Source organism: Phragmites australis, chromosome 10 (assembly GCF_958298935.1).
Source record: "Phragmites australis chromosome 10, lpPhrAust1.1, whole genome shotgun sequence".
In the NCBI taxonomy this organism is placed as follows: domain Eukaryota; kingdom Viridiplantae; phylum Streptophyta; class Magnoliopsida; order Poales; family Poaceae; genus Phragmites; species Phragmites australis.
In genome coordinates this window covers 22,078,031-22,089,709 of record NC_084930.1, presented here as the reverse complement: position 1 = coordinate 22,089,709, position 11,679 = coordinate 22,078,031, and the positions used below count along the sequence as shown (strand labels likewise).

Sequence of the window (11,679 nt, the reverse complement as noted above, 5' to 3'; positions counted from 1 at the left end):
CTTGTAAACCATTTAACGGTAGAGTAGATACACTAGGTGAACATAGAGTATATTTAGATAGAAATTGATATAAGTTTATTTTGTGAAGTTGTTGGAGCCGATTAGTTTTAAGTGTCTTAATTCACTCCTCTCTCTTAGTATATTATTGATCCTTTCACCCTTTTTGTATAAATGCTTTGGTGTGATCGTCTATTGATCACCGGAATATCTGTTGATACCTTCCGATGATGTCACCAAAACATCCGGTGAGTAGAATCTTCACATCTTTCTTTGAAAATGTCCTCTGTATAAGTTCTTAGATGCAATTATCCAGTATACATCGGACCTTCCGATGAACCCTTTGGTGCTCACATCAGAAAATTTTATGTGTACATTTCGACATGGACTTTGCCTAATTTAGCTCAAACTTTATCCCGACTTCGATAGCTTTTCTTTTTTGATGTCTTAAGTATTCATCTGGTCTATTAGTACTAGCTAAGCATAAGGGGCATCACTATTAAGTAATTAATCTAAAGATACTAGATCATGTTATTAAACTCAAGCCTTTCTTCGTAAGTACGTGCAAAGAGAAATAAACTTATCTATATAATTGATGCTCTCGATATCATGATCACTTATTTAAATAATATGTCCTTATATGTTTATAAAGCTCTTCTTTGACCTTGAATTGCAACTCTTTGATGTGTTGATACTCCAAGTACATCACATAACATCCATAAGACTAAATCTTGCATACAAATAAACCGAGTTAGTCACATTGACTATATGGACAATAATTATCAAAACATACTAACACTATCAGGTCACTGTTTTGCTCTCTAATAACATCTTTATTTTCTTTTTGTTTCTCCTTATTAAAGTTGCATTTTTTAAGTAGAAATGTTTCATGATGATAACTGACGCCATAGCTTGTGGTAGGAAGTACTTTCATAATATTTTTACTAACTTGCATACGTTTTCAATCTCAATAGTAAACTGTTCTAAGGTGTTCCCAACCTAAAAGTAATGAAAAATTCTTAAAATATTTTATAACGGAAGTTATGATTATATATCCTCCCACAATTTCAACATAAAACACAACTTTACTGAAGATAAATAAAAGATAAATGCCATCGGGGAGTGACGTGACCAAGTTCTAGTGGAAGGTTAAGTGAAACAAAAAGGGCTTAGGCGGTTATCAGGACTGAAAAAGTTTGAGTAGGTAAAATTGATCTTTCCCTCAGAAGATAGCATGAAGGCATCAAGCTCAGGATTCCAACATACTCAATCCATTACAATGTTTCTCAAACTAAATACATCATCCGAAACAATTTTTTCCAAATACATCATCCGAAACAAATTTTTTTCCAAAGTTCCTGCATGAGTTAGCCTTCCTAGCACATTTTAAAATTGCAAGTAGGATGTTAGTCATCTCAAACTGCATCCATAGATTACAAGGCCCACTTATTAACTTTTTGTGTACTCTTTGTTTACCCGAGCTATCCCAAAAGCCATACAACTGCACAAACCAATCTACAGCAAAAAGATTAAAAAAAAACCTTTCCTATCGGTAACTTCATTAGCAACTAAGAGGCCACTAAGACCTTGTTTAGATAAGGAAGACTAGGATCCAAATGAAGCATCCGACACCTAGTTCTACACATTATTATCTTTCAAATATTCGTATGGTTCCATTTCCGTGACATCAAATTTCTGCCATTTTCATATTCTTGTGTTTTTTGTCCCTATCCAATGCTCCAAACGGCCTTAGAAAATTCAGAGAAATCCGCTCTGTACAAACAGGGTCTTAAGAGGTCTCCTTCCTGCAGCTAGGAGGCAGTGGCGCATGTTGATGGTGGTGGCGCCAGGATTATAAATAAGTAGGTGAGCATGACGTTGAAGGAAGGGAAACAAGGCCTGCTGTGACAGAATGGTATTTTGGAGAGCCTTTGGATTTCTTGGTGGTATTTAAAAACAAAATATACATGTGGTATGACCAAGATCTCCTGTGCTATGTACCGAATTTTAAACAAAAGAGTAAACTTCACAAAATTACATTAGTCCTGTCAAAACTCTAAAAAAAGAACCAAAGAACACTTTCAAAGAACCACACAGATGTCTACGTACTTGTAAGCATATGTTTTAGGAAACCTCATTTGTCTTTATGTAGTGTTACATAAAACCACACACTTTACATATTGTTACACGAAGCTGCACTTTTTAGCAATGCCATTGTAAGCTTAACAAGTGGGTGACTCCTTGATATAATAACAATGCTTTAATGCTTAATTTTTAACTTAAAAACACACAGCGATTCTCTATATCTATTGCTTAAAGTTATGGTTTAACCTTACAAGAATACCGTGGATTTGTGAAATATACTATAAATTGAAAAACTAGGGAACCATATATCATTTCACCTCAAAGTAGGATAAAAAATCATCCTTAAATGTGATGCATTATATGGTGTTTGATTTAAATATCAACCCATCTAGAATAAAACAATCCATTATCGATCAGATAACCCATCATCACCATTCCATTAATCAAACCAAATCATCATGCCACTCTCTTCACGCGAATCAATCTATGACGTGATCTTCTTCAACCACAACCACTTTTTCGTCTTTCTGCTAGAGTATTGTGCAAATTTGCAGATTTGTTGAATTAATAAGCTTCTAGGAAATCCTTGTGAACTTCCATTGAAACCTGATTAATCAAACGTTCTATAAACTAGCCTCAAACTTTCTTGAAACTTGCCAAACAATCATAAAACTTGCTTGAAGATGCGCGCTTGAAACTCGTACAGCTCTATTCAAGGGTGTTATCATCCGTGACCGTAAGTTTTGTGTTTAGATGGTTGGAAATGCGGGGTGGGCATAAACCCTAGACTAGAGCGAGATTTTGCCCGAGTTGCCCTGCTTGCAGCCAAATGCTGCCTGGCTGCGCCTTCCCCTAAACCCCGCCGCCGCCCTTTCCCACCGCCATGCTTCTCCTCCCCCTATGCCCCCTTCCGCCTCCCCTCTCCCTGTTCTCCGCCTCGCCCGCAGACCCTCCCTCGCCGCCGCCGCCGCTGCCCGCCGCTACCACTCCGCCCCCACCGTCTCATCCTCCTCCTCCTCCGACGACGAATCCCCCCTCGCCGCCGAGCTCTTCCCCGCCGCCGGCGCGCCCACCCTCCTCTCCATCGCTCGCTCGCTCGCCGTCGCCTCCCCGAGCCCCTCCGTCGCCTCCGTACTCGGCTTCCTCCGCCGCCTGCCCCACGACGCTTCCCCGCACATCTTCCCCCACCTCGTCGCCGCCCTCGCTCGCTCGCCCGCCCCGCTCCTCGCCCTTCGCCTGTTCCTCTCCCCGCCCAACGCCGCCGCCACCACCCACCACTCCTTCAACTCCGCGCTCTTCCGATTTCCTCTCCCGCCGCACCTCCTCCCGGCCTTCTTCTCCCACTCCCTCCGCCGCTTCCCCGGCCTCGCCCCCACCCTCCTCTCCTTCAACCTCCTCCTCAAGTGCGTCTCCTCCTCTCTGGTCCCAAGAAACCCCAGCATCTATCTTGCAATCACTATGCGAATTCTGCATGATTGTATTCCGGCGCGGAATCTTGTGCCGGATAAGTTCACCTACTCGACGGTCGTGTCAGCATTGGCGGATGCAGGGCGGGTGGAGGATGCGGTGGCCCTGGTGCATGAGATGGTGGTGGATGGGGTGGTAGCGGCTGAGGCTTTTAACCCCGTGCTTAGGGCGATGCTGCGCACAGGAGATGTCACCGGTGCAGCCAAACTGTTTCGGTTTATGCAGCTAAAGGGGTGTACAATGACAGCAGCGACATACAATGTTCTGCTGCATGGTTTGTTATTGTGCGGCAAGGCCAGGGCCGCGACGGGTGTTATGAGGAAAATGGAGAAGGAGGGGGTAGCGCCAGGATTGATGACCTACGGGGCAGTGGTGGATGGGCTGGTGAAGTGCGGGAGAGTGGAGGATGCATGGAAGGTGGCTGAGGAAATGGGGAGTAAGGGGCTCGCACCTAGTGAATTTGTGTACTCGGCTGTGATCTCTGGGTTTTGCAAGTCAGGGGAGGTTGACAGGGCATTGAGGGTCTGGGAGACAATGGTGGCAGGTAGAGTAAGGCCGAATGTTGTTTTGTATTCAGCAATGATTGATGGCCTTGCCCGGTGCAGGAGGATGAAAGAGGCCGAAATGTTATTTGGAGAGATGGTTGATGCGAAATGTATACCAAATGTCATGACATATAGCTCAATGGTTCAGGGATATTTCCACATTGGAGATTTATCACGGGCTCTCTCTTTCTGGGAGGAGATGTTAAAGGTTGGATGTGCACCAAATGCTATCAGTTACAGCATATTAATCAATGGGTTATGCAATGTAGGGAGATTGAAGGATGCTATGATGGTCTGGAAACACATGCTTGATCGTGGTTGTGCACCTGACACAATCGCTTATACTTCAATAATTAAGGGGTTATGTATGTCTGGCATGGTAGATGGCGGTCTACGGCTGTTTTATGACATGCTGGCGAAGGATGATGCCAAGCCAGATGCCATCAGTTATAATGTACTATTGGATGGCTTGATCCGGGCAAAAGACTTTCCGCAGGCAATGGATCTGCTTAACCGGATGCTTGACCAGAGGTGTGATCCAGACACAGTGACATGCAATATTTTCTTGCGGGAGATTGGGATCGCAGAGGGGAAAGGGAGGGAATTCTTAGAGGGACTAGTGATGAGGCTATGCAATAGAGAAAGGTATAGGGCAGCCGGAGATGTTGTGATGTTGATGCTAGCTAAGTATATTGTGCCAGAGGTGTCCATTTGGTTTACTGTAGTGAGAGGAGTTTGTCACTCAAAGAGAGTTCGTAAAGTATTTGACAAATGTTGGGATGAGATATGGAGGCCTTGAAGATTTATTTATAATTGTTCATACACCAAATGAGCACATGATTTGGAGCTCACATGCTGGAGTGCTTTTATACTCCATTTATTGTAAGTTGTAACACTAACTGATTCATTAATAACAAAGATTTTGTTACAATAGAGTTATTTCCATCCGTCGCTATGCATATTTCTTTCTAGCACCTTATGTCTTTGAATTTGCATGTATTGATAAAAAGATGTTTACTCTATGGCAACGGTTTTCATCCCGACCTGTATAATTTTTTTTTTGTCCTAACAGCTTACCTTCCATGAATTGATTAGGTTGCTTGCAAGTTATAACCTTAGTTATGTGTTAATTTCTCAAAATTCAATATTGAGTTGTTACCTTGATATTTTGTTTACCAAATGAACCCTAGAAAACAAATGAACTAGTTGTAACTGTTATCAGTCCAGACTAATACCAACTGTGTCACCATAGGATCTGTAATCTCCCTATCAGTCCTCTACTAGATGCATCTAAGGATGGCGAGGAAAAATGGTAGTTTAAGCTTATTTTAACATATCTTCAGGAGGGAATGTGCAAACTGTGTTAGCAGACATGTTCCATTGGCACTTTTTCCCCCAACAGAAGCATCGTTGGCACTTTAGGACATCAGGTACTCGATTAACTACTATTAGCAAGTTCTTGATCAATTCTTCCCCTTGTCCATCTACAGCAGTTAGAGCTAGGTAGGTATTCTTAATTATCTATTGTCAAGTATTTATTTAATGACATTGCACTCATGGGAAGGTTCTACTTTCTTCTTTGCAGAGTTTCCTACTATTCCTGACATTTTCCTTTGGTAACTGTGCATGTCATAGCCGATGGCATAAGTTCTATATGCTGAATTTTTGTTCATGTTGTTGATGCTAAAACAAGAGTAGAAGGTCTAAACAAAGAAGTGTTTTCGACCTTACCCTTCCTTTTTTTCATTACCTGTTTCAAATTCTGCATTGATGGTTAATTCCTACAGGTACTTTCTTGATTCTCTATCAATAGTGTATATCTTACTGCTTATGTGATAGCGCATTAGACTAGTTGTTATGTTAGGGTTATGGCTATTCAGGTGATAAGACAAGGCGTCTCACCCTGGCCACACTGCCAAGAGCCTAAGGCGTAAATGGTAAGAAAACATATACCATCACAAGTAGTATGTTTTGAATAGGATACAAAAATGGTAGCTATGCTTTATGATGGTCAAGTGGACCATTTAGATTCTTTATGTATAGAAGGCCAGACATACTTTGTGCCGAGTGTATCCACATCCCATAATGAGGTGGCAAAACCTGAATATTGTTAACAATAGTCAATACTGATTATCGTCTCACTTTTGCCATGGAGGTCTGTGAGACACCGAATATGAATTAGTGGTGGATCCACCCAATTTTCTCGTTCATGCCATTTGGTGATGTTTTCCAGTTCACTCTTAACAACGACATTCATGTTGAATGATTCAGCTTATGTACTATTGGTTTAACATATTTGCAACAAAAAGGGTCTTGCTGATTTTTTTTTTCACATATGTTATGCTATTGGGATGGTTCTCTATGTAAGGTCCCTAGGCTTTTTGGGTAGTTAGTACGCGACAGAAGAATCCCATTAGAATATTATTCTGATGGATGGCAGATATGCATGCATAGTAGCCTAGCTTTTTTAGTCTCATTTCTGAGTTCTTGTATATCTGTTGTAAATTTTTATTCTGTTCAGATATTAAATTAAGTCTAGGAATTTGTGTTCTCTCTCTGGCCTTGTTCTTGTGGTGTCGTTGTTGTACCTAATATGTTGTTTGAGTCAGTTTACTAGTAAAGTTGACCGAAGATTGTCTTGGAGTAGGCCAAGATCGGCTTTATCATCGTTCAGTGATAATCTACTAACTTACTCAGCTGTTTTCAGGTTGCTATCCTCAATCTATGTTGAGGATGGGAAGGCCAGGATGGGCAGAAAAATAACTAGCTTAGTACAGCTAGGTAAAATTTCTGGGTTATGACCTGGCGATTGTTAGGAAGCCAATTGCAGCTTGATACCAACAATCACAGGTCGACTCTCTTTGGGTAAACTAACTGACATAACCATGTTCCATGTCATAGATGAATGAATTAAATGCAACTATGGAGGGATCATAAGACAAAGGCAACATGACATTTGAGCTTGTGGACTCATTGTCTGTAACAAGGATAAAAATGTAGTGAAACGGATACAATAATATATAATTCATCAGATATTGTAGCTATGATGCCTCAAAGTTTCCTTTTTTTTTTTTTTAAATTTTTACTGCTAAGGAAGTTTTTTTCCCCCCAAAACGAAGTACTGGAGGTTTCCATCATCCTGATATTAGTATTTTATTTACTTTACATTTGTTTTTTCTTACCTCTCGTACATGGGACAGTGAAGCAGACATGTGCTGTGTGGAAGACACCATTGCCGACTAATTTACAAAGAGTCTTTGTCAGTAGCCCAGTACTGTTGACAACAATCTGGGGCTTAATAATGTTGCCTATAAGCTTGCTATGGTCCCTGTAGAACATTGGGATCGACCGGACGATCTGTGAAAGGCAGTGTACGCATCTTTCACTTCATGACTATTATCCTTAAACAGTTATCCGTAAAGTAGCGTATGCAGAATCAGCTAGTATTCCAGTGGCTAACGATCTGTGAAGCAATTTCTTGGCATTTGAAGGACTGCAAGGTTTCCCCAGTTAAGTAAGTTCAGCGCCCAAATTTTATCTGCTTATACTACAGTTCATTCTTGCATAAGAACTCCAAAGTTATAAAACATAAGGCTCTTTAAATTGTCGTAGTTATGAAAGTGACAAGCGATGGAGTCAAGGAGCGAACCATAAACCATGAACTAGTAGTCTGTGACGTCTTGCGTATCTTGACCGGACAAATATGCCACTTCTAGGCATTTGTTAGTGACTACTACCGTGCCGGGCATACAAATGCGTGTTATTTTCAACATCCTACCAAACATTGTAAACTTTGACCACCAATGTCAGCAAATACGATTCGATTGATCAAATGAATGTAACAGTGACTGTTGGGGATCATCTTCCGCCACCCCCTAACTCGAAGGGAACCGCGAAGTCTATTGGAGATGCTACGTGATAGCTTTCGTGCTGTTGCAGGAAGTTCGTTCGCCAGCTGCGGAGATTAGGGAGCGAAGTTGGTCGAAGGGTGCGGGCGCCCCCGCATCTTCAGGCTCCCGAACCGGCGACGGGAAGGCTCACTGCCTTCGACTGGCGAGCGAAGCCCCGGTTCGCATCCCGCATCTTTTGGAGCAAACGAAGGCGTCAGCTGACCTTCACCGGGAGGCGAAGGCTGCCTGGCATGCGACCGAGCGAAGGAGGCTTCGACACCCTTCGAAGGGATGGCTAGCTCGATAGTGGACCCGACTACGGTCGTCCTGAGTACTATTATAATTATGGGATCATGCTCATTTGTACCATAATGCCCCTGGATATTCCGGGAATGTAGCAGGTTAGAGGGTAAGATATGTAAACAGAACCCGTGGTCGCCGGGTACGGGCTATAAATAGAGTCACAGTGTAACCGTAAGGGGTAATCAAAACCGTTCCGCTTCCAGCACGTGTCACTCTAAGGGACCTTCGATATCTCCGCTCCCAAAGGCCCACCTTGTCTGGGACTTCGATCCCAACAGACTTGATCGAAATCAGAACAACCCCTCAAGCGGCAACCAAGCAACCTTTGAGCTGAAATGGGAGGTAGGCAACCTGAGACCGGTCAAAAAACTAATCAATCTCAGCTATATATTGAGCATCTCAGCTATATATTGAGTTAGGAATCAATTTTAACATATAGTGATGTTATAGAACCTTCAAGGATAGTAGAAACAAATAAACCTGCAGCGAATCTAAATATAGTCTTTATTCTTCTTGATGGCTCCACAGGTAAATCGACGGAGTATCACCTTAGAATGCACCATCGTTCATAGACTTCTCAAAGTCTTCTCCAACTGAGTGTGTTTGGGTATAGCAAGTATGAGTGCATATCGTACTCCGCAAGTTGTGAGAAAAAATATGCATATAAAGGCTTGGACAATAATATGGATAGCATGACTCTTTTGCGTAAAAACAATATTTACTTTAAAACAGTTAAAAGCGATTAAGTAATTAAATGAATGACAGTAAATAAACCTTAACTTTAAGATTTCAACCATCTTAACTTAATCACAAATCTGATCACCTCAACTAAGGTTCTCACCACCAAGGTTGATCAAAACCAACACCTCAATCATAATTCCCACTACTGTGATGGATCAAACCAACAAAATAGTCAAGTTCTAATCATGTGCCTTTCATCGTTGCTCTTGACCATAAGCATGACTAATTAATCAGTTTTTACACTTTGCAGAGATTGTACACTTTACCCACAAGATATATCATCAATTTATGCTGAGCATCCGTTGACTCATGAAAAACTCTTACACATTTCAGATGTGTGCGTTAGGAATACATTGCAAAGCCTTTACAAAAACATTTCCCCACATATGCATGCCCACTAAGGTTTCAATGGCGCGGGAGTACACCTCCACAATGATAGCCCCCTCTTGCACCAAATAGTTCCACGAAGTACACCATAGAGTCTCTTTACCATCATCTGGCCTATACTATGTTGAGAAAACAACCAATTAATCAGCTAGTCCCATCCCATACAAGCCTTATGGTTGTATTGTAAAGCCAGTCCAAATGCACCATGAATCTGTCCTTAAATGATTTGAGCAAGACTACCAGCAACCCATCCATGTAACCTGCACCTGTCTCATCCAACCACTTGCTCAAACCCTAATTTCCATGTTGCTACAAAACATTAGTCCATCACTTTAATCATAGTTGCATAAGACTATTACGCCAGTGTAGTTAAACAATTAGCGTTGTCACCATCCCAAAATGAGACTGAGCATCGTCTACCCTTCCATAACCATGGCAACAAGGATGTTAAAGAAAAACTAGGGTATAACCTAACTTGAGATTCCTGGTAATATTATTAGCATGCATGTTTGTAAAATAAAATATTTAAAAAATTGGGATCAATATGGTCAAGGACACAACTCACCTTTCTAATACATAATTGGATATTCAAAGTCTTGGTCCTGTAGTTCTTCTTGCTCCTTCGGAACGTTGGTGTTTACTTGTGAAAATAAGCGGACAACGAATAAATATCAAGAACCAAATAGCACACAACAAACAACATCACAAGATAGGTTAGGTTTTTCTTTGAGTATTTGGTGAAAGAACGGATCAAATCCAAGCTACGGTTGACAAGTTAGAGTTTTTATATATTAAAACATGACACAAATATTAATTAGAGGTGAAACTAAGTGATTATGAATTTTCTAGAATTCTCTGGCGTGATATAGGATTTTCTAGGATTTTTTTTAGCATTTATTGTAATTTATTGGGATTATTTATTAAAGGAAGACATTAAACATAATTATTAACTATTTATTTATTAAATAAAATTATTATTAAAACTATTATCAAATTAAACTTAATTAACAAAATTAATTAAATTATTTTACTACTGGACAAAATAATTATTGTGTAAGCATGATGTCATGCTGACATCAGTAGATAAATTAAAACGATTAAAAATGAACTGCTAACTATGCTAGTTGACTAGACTGTCACGTAGACGAAAGGGGTGACCTTGTGTTAATGTGGCTGACCATGTGGCTAATGACACAGGCGGCTAACTGTGCTCAGGCTCATTAAATCTAACATGTTCATCCCCGATCCGATGAATACGATTATTTCAATTGAAGAGTTATTAACAATCTAATCCTAGCCGCACAAGACCAATTGGACGACTACACCCTTACCTTGCTTGCCTTCGGCGATCAGAATAGTGGCACGGCTCCTTCCACGACGGCGCACAATCGGAGTTCCGCCAGAATCGCACTATGGCTCTTGGATTTCTCTGATAAGTGATGGAACCGGACGAGCATGCGATGACGAACTCAACTGAGGCACTTTGAGGCGTCGGCGAATTGCACTAAGCGCAGGTGACAACGTAGGCGAACGATGAAACTCGACTTGATGAAGAGGTCTCTCCATTGTCGGTTTGGCGTAGGGATCTTGGGGGAAAACTTGGTATGGTTTGGCGAGTCCCATGGTTGCCCTTATATACCCCCAATGGAGGTAATGGTCCATATAGAGTTCAGTTTTAAGTTTAGGGATAGTCCAACGGTGGTGGAGCACTATCCGAGTTGATTTCCCCTATTACACGTTTTTTGGTTATGGATAAGTCTCAAGGTCCGGGGAGGAGATACAGGTGAATCCATTGGAGCCCTTCGAGAAGACCTTCGCTCTTGATTCTAGAAGGATTTTGAAAATTGTTATCATGTTGAACTCGGATGGAAAATGATGGGAGTATGGCTTGATCTTCCGAAAGATAATGTGATATGTCTATTTGTGGAGCTTCGACGTTGATTATCCAAAGGCTTCGACTAGAACAGATCGAATCCCTTGCAACCACTACACTACTATTTCATAGTTATCAACCATGCTAAACACGATTGACCTCACCAAGAAGGCTTTCCTGCATGCGAATGGAGAATACAAGCAAGAGAATAGAACATGCAATGAGACACTATTGCGAATATAAATGAAGTTATCAAGTTGGGGTTCCTCAAACCGAACAAGCGATGAAACCGCAATGTGGCAGAATAATCTAAGAAAAACCTGAATCTAAACTATCACGACTACTGAATATATAAGAGAGAGATGTGAATAGGTCAACATAGGGTTGTGCG

At 41.2% G+C, this 11,679-nt stretch overlaps 1 protein-coding gene across 2 annotated transcripts; it reads left to right on the top strand.

Moving 5' to 3' along the window:
- Window positions 1-2,822: 2,822 nt before the first annotated feature.
- On the top strand, window positions 2,823-7,076 carry LOC133930341 (pentatricopeptide repeat-containing protein At4g20090-like). 2 transcript variants are annotated; one of them, XM_062376978.1, is made up of 3 exons: window positions 2,823-4,976; window positions 5,438-5,524; window positions 5,680-5,714. In XM_062376978.1, the coding sequence occupies exon 1, from the start codon at window positions 2,983-2,985 to the stop codon at window positions 4,891-4,893; it is 1,911 nt and encodes a 636-aa protein (XP_062232962.1). In that variant the 5' UTR covers window positions 2,823-2,982; the 3' UTR covers window positions 4,894-4,976; window positions 5,438-5,524; window positions 5,680-5,714. The 2 variants fall into 2 exon arrangements, with proteins under 2 accessions (XP_062232962.1, XP_062232961.1); XM_062376977.1 differs by having other exon boundaries at window positions 5,438-7,076.
- The last annotated feature ends 4,603 nt before the right edge of the window (window positions 7,077-11,679 follow it).